Raw genomic sequence first — 18,598 nt, forward strand, 5'->3', positions numbered from 1 at the left:
AGTAATATTAAGATCACATTGGTCACTAATGCAGGTTACATCTCTAAACAAAACACAATCGTCAGCAAATAAACGAATTTGTACCGGGGTGCTAATTACATTGACAATGTCATTAATGTAGACCAGAAACAGAAGGGGGCCTAGTACGCTCCCCTGCGGAACGCCAGAAGTCACAGGAAGGCAGCCCGATTGTTTTTCTCCTACCTGAACATATTGGTTGTGATTGAGTAGATAAGCTGAGATCCAGGAGATAAATAATTCTGGTATACCAACTAACCGAAGCTTTATAATTATTTTATCGTGTGGAACTGTGTCGAATGCTTTACTGTAGTCTAAGAATATTACATCAATTTGGGCGTTAACATCAAGACAAGCTGCAAAGGTATGAACGATAGTAACCAATTGTGTTGTAGTAGAAAATCTTTCTCGAAACCCATGTTGATGATTTGTTAAAACTGAGCGTTCTTCTAAGAATTCATTTAGTTTATGAGCTATTATGTGTTCGATAAGCTTGCAGCATGATGATGTTAAGGAGATCGGTCGATAATTTTGTAGTACTAGACGGTCACCTTTCTTGAATATAGGAACTATTCGTGCCGACTTCCAGTCATCTGGCAATTCCGCTGGCAACAGAGAGACTCGAAAAATGACGAGTAAGTATTTTGCAACAGACTCTGCAAAGCGACGCAGAAATATGTTGAAGATATTGTCAGGACCGCAAGAAGTCTTACCGTATTTACTCGATTCTACCGCGCCCTCGATTGTAACGTGTACCCGATTTCCACCGCGAAAAAAAAAAAAAAAAGTAAGACATCGATTGCAACGCGCACCCATTTTTTTTCTTTTTTTTTTTTGCTGGCCCGCACGATCACACCACTTGAAAAAATGATTCCTTTCGGGATTGTCTTCCATTTAAATATGAGGTACGGGCGAAGCTTGTGCCCATCTGACGTGTAACAGAGCATTGCCGTCACTGTAGTTTTACCGTGGACCGATGTCAGCACGCGAACTTGCTTCGCCCCCTTCTTCTCGACGGTTGTGGTGCCAGGCATGTCGAAGTAAAGAGGCGTCTGATCGGCATTCCAGATTTGCCCAAGCAGGTAGCCGTTGTTGCGCCGCAAGTTTAGGACGAACCTCTGAAAACTGTAAAGCTTTTCATCGTACTCCTCCGCAAAAGTTTTCGCATATGCATGTTCCCCTTCGGAGGGAAGAGCCTTTCCTCTTCATATAGTTAATTAGCCAGCACCTGCTCGCTTCAAACTGGCTCCGCATTAGACCTTTTTCTAAGACTAATTGCATAGCCCGCACTTGGAGCAGTTCTGCCGTCACGGGCCGCTGTGCTGCTCGCTGCTAAAGCACATATTCGCCGAGCAGCTCTTTAATTTGCGGAAACCGACCCTGCTGTGGTCCACTGAAGCCTTTGCGTAAAGCTTTGCTGTCGAAAATCTTCTGCTTTTGTTTCCGCCGGTCCCGCACGCACGTTTCGGGAACTCCGAACGACCGCGATGCGGCCCGGTTTCCGTCCGTTTCTGCACACGCGATGACTTTTCTTTTAAAAGCGGCATCGTGGTGCACTCGAGTTTTTGGAGTCGGCCATTCCACGCCGTCGATGCTAATGCACTACTAGATGACGAACTCCTCAGCACACGTACGAAGTGCCGCACATGAGAAACACATAGGCAGAAATGGACGACGCGCCATGCCGACGCACGTAGGGGGTGGCCATTTTAGATTTGCCGATGGCAATAGATTGGCCGTAATTTTTTTGTTCGTACTCGATTCTAACGCGCATGCGATTTATGAACTCGCTTAACGGGAAAAAAGGTGCGCGTTAGATTCGAGTAATTACGGTAAATAGGAAATTTGTTTGTGCTACCTAGATGATGTGGTGATTTTTGGCAGCACACTGAACGAGCATAACAGACATCTCAGTTTTGTTTTGGATTGCATACAAAAGGCCGGCTTAATCCTACACTCTAAGAAATGTCATTTTGGTGAAATGGAGACATTAGTACTTGGACATCTCGTTAACCAAAATGGAGTAAGGCCAGACCCACGAAAAATCGAGGCCGTCAGCTCTTTCGAACCACCAAAATCAGTGCGGGAATTGAGGAGCTTCTAGGGCCTATGCTCATATTTTCGTCGTTTCGTTCAGAGGTTCGCTGACGTGGTGCATCCCCTAACATGTCTGCTTCAAAAGGACGTCCCTTTCAACTGGACTTCAGCTTGCGACGATGCGTTCCGCCAGCTAAAGTTTCTGCTAACGTCTGGGCCCATACTGCGTCACTTCGATGCGTCCTTGCCTATGAAAGTGCATGCTGATGCTAGTGGCATCGGCATCGGTGCTGTACTTGTGCAGCGTCATCGAGCTGAGCACGTAGTGGTTTATGCCAGTTGCTCTTTTAACACAGCTGAACGCAACTATAACATAACAGAACAAGAATGCTTGGCAGCTGTTTTTGCGGTACACAAATTTTGACCTTATATTTATGGACGTTCCTTCACTATCGTTACCGACCATCGCACTTTATGCTGGCTGCTGAATCTTTGTGGCCCGAATGGTCGACTGGCACGTTGGGCTCTTTGACTTCAGGAGTACGACTTCGTCATCTCGTTCAAGTCTGGACACCGCCACGCAGACGCCGACTGTCTCTCCCGCCTTCCCCTGAAGACGACCGAGTGTCAAGAAGACAGTTTTGACGACTATTTTGCCTCCATTTCTTCTACATTCCCAGACTTGAGTACTTTCAAGAAAGAACAAGAGGCTGATATTAGCTTGGAGCCATTACTTGCCGCGGCATCGTGTCCTCTAGCCAACGGCCGCTTTTGTGTACGTGATGGCCTTCTATACAAGACAAATTATTCGGCTAAAGGCGCACGCTTCCTTCTAGTCGTACCACAGAGCCTACAATTTGACATACTCAAGACTATGCACGACGATGTGAATGCACGACGATGTGACAGCTGGTCATTCGGGGTTCATCAGAACTTTGATCAGGACACCAGAGCTCTTTTACTGGCTCAGAATGCGGGACACAGTCAAGCACTCTGTTGCAAGTTGCGAACAATGCCAACGCTACAAGCGGCCTACGACTCCTCCGCCAGGTCTTCTGCATCCGCTGCCACCTCCTCATCTACCATTTGATCAAGTTGGTATCGACCTTTTGGGCCCATTTCCACGCTTGTCTAACAAGATCGATGGGTGATAGTGTGCGTCGACCATCTAACTCGTTACGCAGAAACTGCAGCGATACCATCCTCGACAGCGGCATGTGTGGCCACGTTTTTGCTTAGATTCATTATTCTGAAGTAGAATAAAGATTCATTATTCTGAAGTAGAATAATTATTCAGAAGTAGAACGCAAAGCGACGGACAGGTGCCCCCACCGTGTGAAAGCGTTGGAAACACTTGCCTTTTTGAGCATCCCATTGCACTGACAGCGCAGCGTGATAAACGCTTCGGTCCTTATGATTACTTGTGTGTGCCTCTCTAAAAAAAGGCACACATACAAAACATCGACGTGTTGTTACGGTGCCTCAGATATGCGCAATTGCTTTTTAATTGACAATCGCACAAGTATGAATGCTGAAACTTGAGCAATATTAGGAGGTGCTGTGGATGGGGTTGGCCGTTTGAGGTATCGTTTCATCACTTTGGTGCCGTAGAAGAGATCGTTACCATAGACAAACAGACAAATGTGCAGACAGACAAAAATTTTGGCGTCGAAGGTCCACAAGAAAGACTATCGTCTTTAAAGAAGCCAATCCGCAAGTTTGAGATTGTGCGGTCTGAGCCTCCTCGCCCTTACCTTTTTTGAGTGTTTCGGGTTTTGAAGGAAGCGTAGTGTCGCCAGGAGGTCGCCGGGCGTGCGAGTGCCAAAACGCGCCTTTCAACTCGCGCTGCCGGGGAGATCAGACGGTGCGACGAGTGCCGAAGCGCACCTTCCAGCTCGTGCGCCGCTCAATATTTCCGGAGGGAGTAAAAATACTGTTCAATATAAACTCGCAAATTTCTACACTTTTACAAAGGAATTTCAAGGGGATAACTTACGAGTTCGATATATCCAAAAATTCGATATATGTGGGTTCGATATAACAGTGATTGATAGTAGTATCTTTGGTATACGACGTCGCATAACTCAGATAAACGCTGGCTAAAGGGACAATGATCGCTCCAATTGCTGAAGCGGTTTTTGCACTGTAACCTAAACGCGAAGCATATGTTATAGTAGCACAGAAAGTTTACCAGCGATGCAGCTTCTGCCCCCTCCCCCTCCCACCAAAAAAATAATAAAAAATGAAGCAATGATTGTGATGGCGTGATGTTTAATTTTTTTAACAGTCAGCTAATGACCTTGGAAAACGAGAGGCGGACGTGTAACAAGGCTCAACTACTTCATCGTGGATCTTTCGACCCCAGAGCCAACAGTGATAATTATTTTCTATTCAATTCAATTTTATTTACCAGAAAAACTAAATATTAAAACTGAATTCCAGCTGCTCCAACCAGGAAGCACGTTTAACAATGAGATGACATTAAAAAAAGGCACGCAACAATTTTTAATACATACCTGAGCAATCTCGAGTTCGAATAATTGGGTGTTTTAGAAGCTTTTACCACAACAGCGATTAGAAACATGAATGTGCTGGAGGAGGAATTACGAAAATTAATTTCTGAATGAAGATCCATGAATAAAGTATATTTCATTTTCATTTTTTTTTTATACGAAAAGTGTCAATGCCTTTTCACTGTGCATGTGTTCTTCCGGGGACTCGAAGCGCGGGAAGTTAGACTGCGCGCAATGTCCAGAAGTAGACGTGGCACATACTTTGTCAGCGCGTATGCGTGTAGTTGTTAGTGAAAATTGCTTTCATTACGTGCCGCGCAACTCTTCAGGCGCATGTCTGGAACGGATGACGTACGCCGATGAATCACCAACACAGTTTCACAATACAAATAGGAATAGACGTCACGAGCTCCTGCGAAATGTGCGTTTCACCGCTAAGCAGATTTGCCCAACAAAAGTTGTGTCAGCACCAAACATCTAGGATTATTAGGACGCATGTGCGACCACTGTTAATTCAGCAGAACAATTTTAGGCACACAATTGTAACTTTAGTGGCCCCGAGAACAAGATGCACATGTTTTGACGCGTTGGTGTGGCTATTGCCGGTGATAGACGCTCCCAAATCCGACTATAGCGCAGTTTGGTGTAATTTTCGTTGATATTGTCAAGATGGTGCAGTAAATCTGATTTGGCGCAGGAGTGGGATCACTGATGCTAGAAAAACTGGCCACCTTATATACGAAGTGTCTTTGACGGGAAGGGTACCAAGGTTTTGGAAGAACGCCAGCATCATCTTAATCCATAAGAAAGGAGACATCAATAGAAAAATACGCGGAATACAAGCAACCCCCATACATAGCCTTCATAGATTATGAGAAGGCGTTTGACTCGGTCAAGACATCAGCATTACGCAGGCACTACGGAATCAGGGCATCGAAGAACTTTACATAAACATGATAGAAGAAATCATACAGTGAACCTACAGCCACAATAGTTCTCCATAAAGAAAGCAACAGAATCCCAATAAAGAAGGATGTAAGGCAGAGAGACATGATCTCTCCAATGATATTCACCGCGTGTTTACAGGAGGTTTTCAGAACCCAAGATTGGGAATAGTTAGAAATAAGAGTTAATGAAGAGTATCTTAGTAACCTGAGAATCGGTGATGACATTGTTTTGATGAGTCACTCAGGGGGCGAATTACAGCTCATGATTGAACTGGACATGGAAAGCAAAAAAGTAGGTCTTAAAATTAATAAGCACAAAACTAAAGTAAAACTAAAATAATGTGCAACAGTTTCGGCAGAAAACAGCACTTTGCGGTAGGTAAAGAGACATTGGGAGTTGTAAAGGAATATGTCTATTTAGGACAGGTAATAACCGCAGAGCCTAACCATGAGATTGAAGTAACTAGAACAATAAGAATGGGGTGGAGCACATTCGGCAAGCACTCTCAAATTATGACAGGTAGATTGCCACTATCCCTCAAGAGGAAGGTATATAACAGCTGTATCTTGCCGGTACTTAGCTACGGAGCAGAAACCTGGAGACTTACAAAGAGGGTTCAGCTTAAATCGAGGACGACGCAGCGAGCAATGGAAAGAAAAATGGTAGGTGTAACCTTAAGAGACAAGAAGAGAGCAGAGTGGATTAGGGGACAAACCGGGGTTAAGGATATCATAGTTGAAATTGAAAAAGAAGTGGACATGGGCCAGGCACGTAGGGAGGATAATCGCTGGTCCTTAAAGGCAGCTGAATGAATTCCCAGAGAAGGCAAACGCACGAAGGGGAGACAGAAAGTTAGGTGGGTTGATAAAATTAAAAAGTACGCAGGCATAACGTGGCAACGGAAAGCACAAGACTGGGTTGATTGTGCGGAACTTTGATTGTGCGATCTTTTAATAAGTGCAGCATATACAATGTGCTTGATGGCGTCGAGAATTGCACACAGAAAACAGCGACTAAGAAGTCGGCGATCTTTGTGATGCAAATGATTAGACGCAGGAAAAAGAAAACGACAATGAAACAGACACAACTGCACTAATCCCCCCCCCTATGTAATGCCCTCCCGGGTCCTTAGGGTATGTAAATAAATAAATAAAACGGCTGTATGTTTCTCGAGTTGTTAGCAAGATGAACCAACTGCTTTGTTTTATCTTCATGTTCAGTAAATGTTTTATCTTCATGTTCAGTAAATGTTTTCCCTTTGTGAACGTTGTCCTCGCTGTTTCGTTCGACCTACATTTGAGGCAAGTTTCTTTTTTTTTCCCCTGGGCTTCACATAGTGTTTTCTAAAATTAACTAGAGGTCACTTTGGTGCTGCGATCGTTCAGTGACTATAGGAATGATGGGTGGTACAGTAAAATCTCGGTAGAACGAACTCCTCATTAACCATCTTTCTAGATTAAAGAACTTATGAAAAATCCCGCACAGACTGCTAATAGTTTCAATGTAAAATTTCAAAATAATGAGCACTAATTTAGTTCCACGTTATACTAACAACGCCTCAGTACAGCGAACTCATGTTCTGAAACCCATAGCGACTATCAGAGCGGTACACAAGCAGACGAAAGAGCGAACGGACGCCTTGCTTCTCAGAACACGCACAACGGTGTGGAGAGAAAAAACAAAAAACAAAAGGACTTTCTTTTCTTTTTGTTGAAACGCCAACGCTGCAGGTTTCCAAGCGCCGAGGCGAGGGCAACGCAGGAGGGCAAGGTCGGCGAGGCAGAGTGAAAGTTGCGGAGCAGGAAGCATGGGCGCGAAAAACCTGAGACAGCAAGGGAGCAGAAAACGAAATGCGAGGGATTTTTTTTCTAGCTCTTTCTTTTCTTCGGAAGAGATGATGATAGCCATAATCATGGTCCCTTCTACATGTGCTCCAGGAAGCCTTGTCAGTTGTGTTCATCTCTTTTCGGTGATTACCTATTGCGTCCGCAAAGCAAGTCGGCATTCGTGTTGTGGTGTGGGAGTTTTAGAATAACGTTTGCAGGCACTGCGGGCACCATATGAAATTTAATATAGCATTTGCCCTCCTGCAAACCGCAACGCACAATCGCAGCGACACTGTAGTTTCGAAACCAGCACTTGCGGACCAGAATGCGAGCGGCGACTCGCGTTACGAGGCGTGCGCAGTGGCAGCGATTGCACTGCAAGGGCTCACGGCGCGCTATTCTAAAACTTTGTAATGAGTTCATCTCTGCTTGTGACGAAAAAGCGGAAGCAGTTCTCGCTAAGCGATAAAGCGGATCACACCACCGAATCGCACCACAAGAATGTGGATGAGCTAGAGGCCTTTGCGCTGCAAAGTTTGTGCTGCAAGCGAGAGAGAGAGAGAGATTTCTTTAAGTAAACGTGCATTTTTTAGTGTTCACTTGTGCACTTGTTTTTTTTTCTCGTGAAAAAAAAGAGTTCAAAGACTCTGTTTTAAAAATAAGTTATTTTGGTTGGTGGAAGATAAGTATTTATGGTTAATTTTTGGGCTTTCACTATAATGACCTTTCAAAATAACAAATGAATTGGCGCGGCCACCTGAGGTTCGTTATACCGAGAGTTCACTGTATACAGACCTGTCTAGTCTTCATACTTGCGGGTGGCAAATCGCACTTGTGACTACGTTTAATGCTGCGTTTCGATTTTGTTTTCAAAAAACATATAAAAAGTCCAGACTCTTTTGAACTCAGTGACCCGATTTGAAATGGTAAGCCTAAAAGAATAATGTGATGAAGCACAACCGCTGAACATTTGCTGATCTGGGTTTGGTGACAAAACAGCTCCAAGCCACACGAACACACACTAAGTCAGAAGTACGAAGATCAGACAAATACATGTACTACCCATCAGTCCTATGCACGCTGAAGCGCCGTGCGTTGCAGCTCCCGTAGACACTCAAGCCAAAGTTACCTGTAGTGTATATTTGAAAATCTCCATCAGGCTTCAGACTTTTGGGGGGCTCGGCTAAGAATCGGGGTCAGCCTAGATTCGAGTAAATACGACATCCCATATATTTTTCATGCAGTGGTGAGAATGAAAGGGTGCAACAGTTGAAATAGAATTTGAAGCAATTTTCGGAGCAGCAAATACTGATGAAGTGCACATTGGTATTTTCCACGCTTGTCAAATCCTTTGACAGACTCCGACGACAGACATGCGGAAATGCCAAGCGGGGGACTTTGAGATTTGGGAGATTCGTAAAAGTGAATAGGGGTGGGGAAAAAAAAAAACTGGCAGACAATTTTGTTCGAGTTTCTTGGGCCTGCAGAAATATCATACAGTGCTCCAAATGATTGCCACTACCACTAACATTTTCAGACATCAGCGATTATATTAGTACACTAAGTTATGTGATGTACACACTCTTAGGAATTAAACTGTGCTGTGTCCTCCGACTGGTGCTAACAGCCACTTTCAAATTTTAAAATGCTTTCCCACAGGCCATCGGTGTGTTGCGGGGAAGGTGGCTTAAGTGGCGTTCTTTACGGGTCAGAACAAAATCAAAATTTTCGAACCACTACACCCCCCTCCCCTTCTCTCTCTCTCTTTTTTTTTTTTTTTCATGATGGGGTTAGGTCTACGGCTCTACTTTCCAGCTCGCTTGCAAGGTGCATTTTACTAAAGTAACGACGACACGCACTCGGCTCGGCAACAGGCCAATGGCATGCTCCGTTGCTATGGCAACTACGTGGTCGCTGGCAACGCCGGCGTTCGCCGCACGTCGAGTTGGCTTGCACGCATAGCCGCCTTTGTTGACTAGGAAATTCATCACCAAATTCGCCTGGGCGTCGCCTTCACTCGCCACTACACCCACTTAATCGGCCGTGCGGACAGCCCGAATTGTGAACGCTGCCAAGTGCGCAAAACAATAGGTCACATATTTTGTGACTGTGCATTATACATGGCGCAAAGAAAAATGCTAACTGCAACGCTGGCAAGCATTGGACGAACACCATTAAGTGAAAACCACATATTGTCAGCAATGAACGACCAAACAGTGTCAAAAACTGCTACAAAGGCTGTTCTAGACTTTTATAAGCACTGGACTAGAAACAAGACTGTAGGGTACTATGCTAAGTGGCTACTGTACATACACACCACCTCTTCTTGTCCCCATCATCACCCTTCATCCCTCTTTCCTTCCCCTTTCCCTTATACCCTGTGTAGAGTAGCAGGCTAGAGCAAACTAGCTCAGGCCGACCTCTCTGCCTTCTAATAAATTCTCACTCTCTCTCTCTAGGAAATTCATGTTTCCCATGATATGTTGCTGGCTATGGCAACACATTTTTGTCTTGAAGTTGCTTCGTCCCGCCAATAGGTATCCGTTGCGGTAGGCGGACCGATGGGCACGCGGCATTGCTACTTTATCTGGTCAATCGCGTGTTGCGAAAGTCCTGGCCTAATGAGTATACATCTTTTACTGTGGTTTAGGGTTAGGGTGTGCGTGCCTGAATTGATAAATGACGTGGACTACAGGTTGCCAATGTGGCGTCTATTTCTAGCTGAAGTTAGCACAACTAAACAAATTTTAAGGCTGATCACGCATTTTGGTGCAACATGGCACAATTCCGACGAATTTTACGGTTTTGGTGCAGCTTGGCACAGAATTTCGGTATTGTATCAAATTGGCACAGCTGTTGGACCTCTGTGGGAATGCTTCTAGCATTTAGAGGAGCCATTGGAGCAGGCAAAATCTGCTTTTCGAGCAGTTACCTCTGTGTTTGGAGCACGCGTGGGCTTCTAACGATACACACAGGAGGGCAAAAATTTTGCTTTAATTTAGTTTGATCTTCTCTCAGCTTACATAATTTATAGAGAAGCAGCACGTCTACCAAATAAGCACCGAAAGTAAACAAAAGTAGGATCATACACAAAAGCGGTGACATAAAACAGTGAAAGATATTGCACTAACAAGTTGGCCGCAGCATGAAATTCATAGCAGTGCATACGCACTAACATAGGCCTGCGCATGGGAAGTGGAGTAAGGGGTGGGAGGGGCACTGCGACGCACCTTTGCCCCCGTGAAGGAAAACCCTGCGCTTGCTTATATGCGTGCACACACACACCCACACAGACATTCAGAGCTCCTTAGAGTGAAACCTCGTCAATACGCACATCCACGCCAAAAACACAGCTTACTACACACTAAATGTAGTGTGCATTAACCATCAAGTGCCGATTTGTATTTCGTTGCGCGCGCCATCGCTGCTAAACAAGGAATGAATGCAGCGCCGCAGCAACTATTGCCTAAAGTGCCTAACACAAAGGCATTTCTTTCTTTTCCCCAAAGTTCAGAAATGACTGGCACTCTCACATGGCCGTCCGATGGCACGCAATCGTGACACCAAAGAGCAATTTGAAACCACTGTGGAGTCTGAGATACGCAGTAACTGGCACAACAACGAAACAGACATAAGCTTCTGTCCGCGATAAATGTGTACAGAGACATGCCACTTAGTAAAACAGTTTTTTTTTTTTATTCTTAGGGTTACAGGTAGTTAATTGTTTACTTGCTAGTTGCGAGCAACTTCAGCCACTTGGTGTGCACAGCATGCCGAGCCGCTTGCACCTACTCCCCCTCAGACCGTGCACAGATGCAGCCAGAAAGCAGTTGAATTAAGGCGATGATGCGAGGTTTTTGCAAGCGCTGCTCTAGCGGTCCTGGCAGCTGATAGAGGCGCATTTGGGTTTAAGCCTCATGAACGCGTGCCGTATGGATATAACAGCGCTACGCTTGATGTTCTAGTGCCCGCAATCCCAACGCTAAGCTCAGCTACAGTGACCTGCTTTTGTTTCTGCAGAGAAGTGCGCACTGAACACTGTCCCAAACAACATCGAAGCGGCAGGAATTGGCACTCCTGCGCACTCAGGACCATTAAAAGTGCGCAGTAGGCTCAAAGCGGTGATATGCCACACACGCAGGCTTTTTGTCGGCAATAAGTCACGTGGGTGCACTTTTCGGTGGTTGACATATTGCTTCTGTTTTTTGCCAGTGCTCCCCCCAAAGGCATCGCTGCAATCGCGCTGAAGTCTGAATAACTGATCGGCCGATTCCGTGCTTTTGCAGCAGTATAATTGTACAAGATGGCGAGGCCATCACATAATATCTGCTCATAATGCATGCTCTGAACATTGCTTTCAATTGCAAAACCACCTTGTGGCGCAGCAATGGCACAAATCAGACAAAAAAGACAGTTTTGGAGCAGTATGGCGCAGTAATGTCTAGTTGGCGCAGGTTCGCGCAATTGGTGCAGGTTTCGCACCATTGTTTTATGCATCATAGAAAGTGCTCATAAACATTGTGTCTAAGAAAGAAACAAATCAGTCCTTAAAACTTGCACTTGAAAATGAGAAGTACCCTCTCGATGGCCTCTTTGTCCTGAGGTGTGACCTGGCCGTAGTTGACTTCGATGGTGGCTCCTCCTCCGCTACCCAGGCCACCCGGTGCACCACCACCACCCTGGCTGGCACCACCCGGCGGTGGACTGGGCTCGTTCAGCATCCGTACAAACGCCTCCTGGTTCTGCACAAGGGCAATTACAGCATCCTCCCTGTTTGAGGCACCCCATAGGGGAGATTTTTTGTTTTGTTTTCACAGTGTGCACTATCAGCGAGCACTCTCGACACACCAGAGCCAGACAATATGCATAAAATATTCCATGTTGTCTTCACCCAGCAGCTGCAAGCCAGTCCCACCGCAAGGGACATTTTCACGACAAGCCAAAACATTTCACTGGCTTCGCAAAGTTTACGCCCTGCATGCAGCCCAAACCGCAGAAATCGCTGTCTGAACAACAGTTCACTCACCCTTGCTTATGTGAACCACATGTAATTGACGGTGAAGTGACTGATCTTTCACGAGTTGCAGTCCTCCCGTAACATCAGACTTGCACTGACACGTCACTTTAATGCCGCCTCCTCAATACCGAAATTGAAGTTCGTTTTTAAGTTAGCCGTATTACAAATATATTAAACATGTTCCCAAGCACTACAAAACTGCTGTTAGGGTTCGCAAATCAGCCCAGGCAAACAGAGACTCCAATGAAGCACTGCGCACACCACTGTTATCAAATGCAGATTTAGCGCAGGCTAAAACAGCACTACAACGTACAGTTACGGCTAAACACTGGCCAAAATGAAGGCTGAAAGTCATCTGTGATCGTGCTTGCGTGCAGACGTATTTTATTTCCCCACCTAATGGCCTATAAAGGTGCTTTTTTTTCTTAGTGAATTTTTTTTTTATTTTATAATTCGGACTTTTTAGCGGTTCCCATTGAGGCTAAATACACGGTCAGCGACCAAATAGTTAAAGGCCGACTTCGGCGATTTTTCAAGGTCAGTAGATCTCAATGAAATTCACTGGGTATATTCATTTGCTAGTTTGCACCATTCATGCCAAATTGCAGGCTTGATAGTTTCGCAGATTCTATCAAATGAATTTTATAGCTTGCCTCGAAACACTCACCTTGCTTGCCAGAATTAATGGCAACATTTTGTGTGTGACATTGAGCTTTGCCTGGCGGAAGTGATGAACTGATGTGCCACTGCAGCGTCTGCTTGTGTGCTATGGATTGTGTGGGTTTGGCCGGCGCTTCCTTGGCTAAGCGTGCAATTATTTTTCGGTGTTGGTGGGTGTGCGATAGGTGCCAAGTGGTGTTGCATTGTAAGATGCACACGATTCCTCATACATTCACCATAACAGCGTAAGCAGTGATGGAAGCGACATTTTGCTGTTTGGAGCAGATTCTGGAGCGAAAAAATGGGGCTTCGGAGCATGCTCAAGTGTCTTCGGAGCAGAAAAAAATGCTATAGCTTAGGATTCCTACTGCTGTTTCGGAAGCAGATGCATGTTCTTCTGAAGTCCAAAACATCACTTAATCTAATAAATGTTTATATTTATTATTAAACATGCCGTATGCTAGTATGCAGCTAGTATACAAACGGTATAGTAGCATCATTGACGTAACTCAGGGGGAAGGGAAGGGAAGGAGGGGGAGGAGGGACAAGGGAGTACAGACTTTTCTTGTGTTCAGGCTGTGAAGGACAGCCCTTGCAAGTGTCTGCCTTTAGATTTAGATTTAGCATGTCAAATAATTGTGAAATTTAGTTAACAGTTAAGTAGAGCACAATCAACTTTTTAAAAGACTTTTTATCTTTTACTGCGTACCCGTGTTAAATGCCCCTCAGCTGAGTGAATTATTGAAATTGGAAAAAAAAAAAAGGTGAAAAAAAAAAGACTGAATAGAACAATGCAATTGCTCGAGCTCGGACCCTATGCTCATTTTTTAAACTTTATTTGAAAGCACGATGTAATGCTTACATAAGTAAAAATGCATCCGATAATAAAGATACAAATTGGACACCATGGCCTGATATGTGTCACCCCTTGAGATTTTTCTGGATTTACGCCACTGAGTTGCATACTATGATGACAGTGTGTAACAGTTGGCTTATGGTTTTGCTTAGGCTCACTGGATGGTCCCATGGTTCAACTTGATTCTTTTTAGTTTGCCAACACAATTTCGGAGCAGGTTTGGAGCAGTTACTAGCAAATATTGCACTTTGGAGCAGCATGGAGCAGCATTTCTCTTTTGGAGCAGTTTGGAGCAATTGGAGCAGCACTTCCATTACTGGCGTAAGTGTTTTAGCCGATCGCCGCGGACGGCGTGGACAGGTAGTGCCATCTGGTGGGCATTATGTGCAATCGGGTAGGTTCCGGCAGCGTCGGGCAAATCTTTACCTCACACGTAGAGGCGCACTCGGTTGGGTTTCGGTATTGCGATTTTTTGGCAATTAAAAATTATTTTCAAATTTTTTGAGCATTTAAGTTATTGGGGACGTGAGAGGAGTGTCTAAGGGACATGAAATCACCATTATCCTGACATTGTAAAAAAATCAGCGGAGTTGGCCTTTAAGACTTTCTCTGTAGTCATGCACTTTGCGGCATACTTCGGCAGACAGTCGAGTGGGCCGAGAAAGAAGAAAAGGAAGCAAAAAAACTTGCCCTGGAGATGAGCTGCAAGAGCTGGGGGTTCGTCTGTCCAAGCTGTTGCAACACTGCATTGAGCAGCTGTGGGTTTTGCTGAATCACCTGCAATCAGGCAACAATGTACCTTCAGAACATTCCTGGCTGGACTAGGTAATGCTCAACTGCCGGCGTGTGCATAACAAATTTTTCACTGATAGCCGCACAACTACACAAACAAGGAGAGCCGGGCACAGTATGTCAATGCAAGGAGGGCACATGAGATTCATGACAACTGTTGTGCAACAGAAACATGCGCTGAATACACTCTTTCTTTCTGTAATAAAACCAGAACTCCTGATGGAAAGGCCACTATTTTGCCAAATTGCGACCAATTTTTGCGTACTGGCTGTTGATGACACCAAACTGACGCTGGCAAAACAGCAAGATTGCAGCAACGAATTTTGATTGCAGAAGGCTCTGCTGAGTGACTTCGATGTGCCTACGACGGATTTCCAAAGGCGCGAACACAGCCTAACTGTGCAGTAAATGTTTCGAATTTCAGTAACTTTAAAGGCGATGCAGTTAGTAACGTGCAAGGCAGGACTTAAGCTTCGTTTGTTGATGAGCAGGAAAACACTCCAGCTCATTTGTATAATCATTCACTAGCATCAAATCATTTCCAAATTATGACAGAGAACACATGCTGACGTTGCTGACAAATGATTTGCCAGGCTTTCATTAAAGCATGCTCAAAAGTTTTTGCGGTGATCCACTAAAAAAACCGGCACAGCTACACATGATACGCGTTACTTGCTGCATTGTCAAACCGAGCACTCCTAGCTAGTCACGTGCACTGTGTCACCTACTAAGCAGACTCCACCAGCACTGCTTGTTTTAACGTACGCGCGCATTTGCCCATACCCAGTGACATTTTCACTTTTTTTTTTTTTTTTCACGCTCGGTCGGCACCAGACCATGCAAAGGCATTGACCGTCCAGGCCAATGCGGTGAGTTGCCTTCATTTCCACAAGCAATGCACACTTTATTGAAGCAGTCCCACGCACAAGGGTGCGGCAGCGAACGGCTTGTTCGGTACGCTCACAGTAGGGTAGCGAAAAGAGCACATGCTCATGTTGGTGATTTGTCAAGTGTGCTTGAGCCATCGTGCGCATCACATGTTCTCTGCTGCTCGTAATTGTTCAGTAGCACTTCATAGGTATGGTGCTTGGCTACTGACCTGAAACACATGGGTTCGATTGGGGCTGCGGCATTAGCCATCTGATGGTGGGGGAAAGAGTGGACAATCGCGTACCATGCAGTGTCAGTGCAGGTGAAAGGACCCAAGACCGTATCTTAAATCCCACCAAACAGGCGAGACATTGCATGCATCTTTTTGCGACCAGCATCAAGTTTAGTTTGCTAGGTGTCATGGAGCCACCAACAGTGCTGCTTGCAATGGTCAGCGGCAGTGACAGCGCTTGCCAAGAATGTTACCGCAGCCCAAATAGAACAGAAGTTGCTCGTTTACAAAAAAAGCATGAAACATTGCATTATTGGGAATGCTTTTAGGCTTCTCTAATCCAAGATAAGGACACCAGGAAGACATGGAGTGCAGACACGCATTTTGCGCCAGCTTCGCAGATTTTGAGTGATTCTTGGCGTGAAATAAAGAATAGACAGAAGCCTTATTATTGTGAAGAAAGTGCAAGTTCAAGCGAATGCTGTGATACCACTCTCGAGTAGGTGGACGATTTGTTTCGGCACATTGACCGCCTTTCTGTAACATTATCGAATGCATGGTGCCGTTTCCTCCTGGTGCCGTGCATGATGTGCTTGGCCTAATCAATGACACCGGCGTCTTGAGCCCCCCCCCCCCCATCCCCACCCATCCTCAAGGCAGTGTCTTCTCTGCTTATTGCAGCAGCCAAAGGATGGCTGCTGCAATAAGGGTGGAAGGCGATGATATCGCACAACAAGAGTATGAGGATGAAGCAGGTTGGCACGTTGTCAACAAAAGAGGGCAGTTCAACGTAGAATAGAAACCACATCGTACGAAGCCAAGGACCAAGCAATCTGCTTCTCAAGCGAGACCCCAGTCAGCAATAGGTGGAAGAAGAAAGTGCAACTGCAAGGCAAATCATGGTGGCGAGCAGGATGCCCAGACAGCTGAAGGAACATTACAAGACAATTGTGAGCCCGTGTGACTGTTTCAAAGTCACTGACTACGAGATCAATCCTCATTTTATTTATTTTATTTGTACATACTGCAGGCCCTAATCGGGCCCGTGCATGAGTGGATACATAGAGGTAACATGAGGCATAATCATGCTCCACAAAAAGAAAAGAAAGAAAGTATTGATATACATAGGATACTTCATGATTCACGTATACACATTTTTAGAAAAATCAATCTCTTCTAGACAGTTGACCAAAGATTCCAGCGTAGAACGATTCACAGCATTGACTGGTAGCCTATTCCAAAAATTATTGGCCATTGGGAATAAAGAATACTTATGTGTATTGACATGGCTAGCAGGTTGAAAGATGACCTTATTATGGTTTGCCCTGAGTGAGTGTTTAAATGGGTCCTGTAAGTACAGATTGCGCGGTATCTTAAAATGACCGTGATAGAGTAAGTATAGGAACTTTAACCCAGAAATTATTCTTTGTTTGGAAAGTGGCTGAAGATTTGCTCTATTAATTAGGTCAGTGACGCTTGAATGCCGCGAATATATAGAGTAGATGAACCGTGCAGCTGATTTCTGAATGCGTTCAATTTTGTCTATTAGGTGTTGTTGGTGGGGACTCCATATTATGTTGGCATAATCTAAGGCAGGGCGAATAAGAGTCTTGTATGCATTTAATTTGACTTGGTCCGGAGCATTTCGCAACCTTCTTCTAAGAAAGAATAGCTTCCCTACTGCTTTTTTGCAGACGGTGTCGATATGAGGTTCCCAACTTAAGTTTGCTGAAAGCGCGACACCAAAGTATTTCACCTGATCACTTTTAGAGAGTTCAATATTTTCTAAAGTTGAACGAAAAATTAAGCGGATTCTTCTTATTAGTGAATGTGAGATATTTGGTTTTAGATGCATTCAGTCTCATGCCCCATTTCCGGCACCAAGCGCAAATATTTTTTAGAGAGTTATTCAAGCCGATTTGGTCCTCTGAATGTCTTACAACTGTATACACGACACAATCATCTGCGAAAAGCCGCATCTGGATTGGTGACTGGATACAAAATTGGATATCACTGATATAAATAAGAAATAGTAGAGGCGCAAGGACTGAACCCTGCAGTACTCCCGAGTACACATGAAGGCTATCGGACATATCCGTGTTTACGGCTACACGTTGTGTTCTGTTCATTAAGAAGCTGGAAATCCACGAGATTAAGGTGTCATCAATACCAAAAGCATGTAGTTTTGTGATTAAATCTTCATGTGGGACCACATCAAACACCTTTGAAAAGTCTAAGAATATGGCATCAACCTGACTGTTGGTATTAACAGTGTTGGCGAGGTCATTAGTTATTTCGGCCAGTTGTGTTAGTATTGACAACCCAGATCTGAATCCATGTTGTTGGTTATAAATAAGGTTATTCCTTTCTAGATGACTGATAATAGATTTAAAAATTATGTGTTCCATCACCTTACAACACGTGCTTGTTAATGATACAGGTCTGTAGTTGCTTGGTTCAAATTTAGAGCCAGATTTTAGTACTGGAATTATTTTGCTCTGCGCCAATCATCAGGAATACTCGAGGTAACCAAAGATACTTTAAATATTATAAGTAAATATTTTGAAATCCAGGCAGCATATCGCTTCAAGAATGCATTAGAGATAGAGTCAAGATCAGTGGACTTCCTTAGGTCAAGGTTATTCAATAAATGTAACATTCCTTTTTCACTTATAAATAATTTTTCCGTAGGCTGCTCAACAGGATAGGCCGCCAGTGGCTCTTGTGAAGCAGCGTGTGTGAAAACTGACTGGAAATAGTTGCTAAGCTGATTCGCAATGTCTTTAGGTTCAGTCAATGTTCTATTCCCAGTTTTAATTTACGCAATAG

General features: G+C 44.6%; 1 protein-coding gene across 1 annotated transcript in view; it reads right to left on the reverse strand.

Moving 5' to 3' along the window:
- The window catches only part of Rad23 (UV excision repair protein Rad23), a 264,575-nt gene that overhangs the window by 14,954 nt on the left and 231,023 nt on the right, over nucleotides 1-18,598 (reverse strand). Inside the window, exons 7-8 of the mRNA XM_037431765.2 lie at nucleotides 14,566-14,652; nucleotides 11,920-12,084 (exon numbers count right to left, since the gene is read on the reverse strand). Coding sequence (XP_037287662.1) covers nucleotides 11,920-12,084; nucleotides 14,566-14,652 — 252 coding nt within the window. The remainder of the gene's footprint in view (nucleotides 1-11,919; nucleotides 12,085-14,565; nucleotides 14,653-18,598) is intronic.

Source organism: Rhipicephalus microplus, unplaced genomic scaffold (genome assembly GCF_043290135.1).
Source record: "Rhipicephalus microplus isolate Deutch F79 unplaced genomic scaffold, USDA_Rmic scaffold_14, whole genome shotgun sequence".
Lineage (NCBI taxonomy): Eukaryota > Metazoa > Arthropoda > Arachnida > Ixodida > Ixodidae > Rhipicephalus > Rhipicephalus microplus.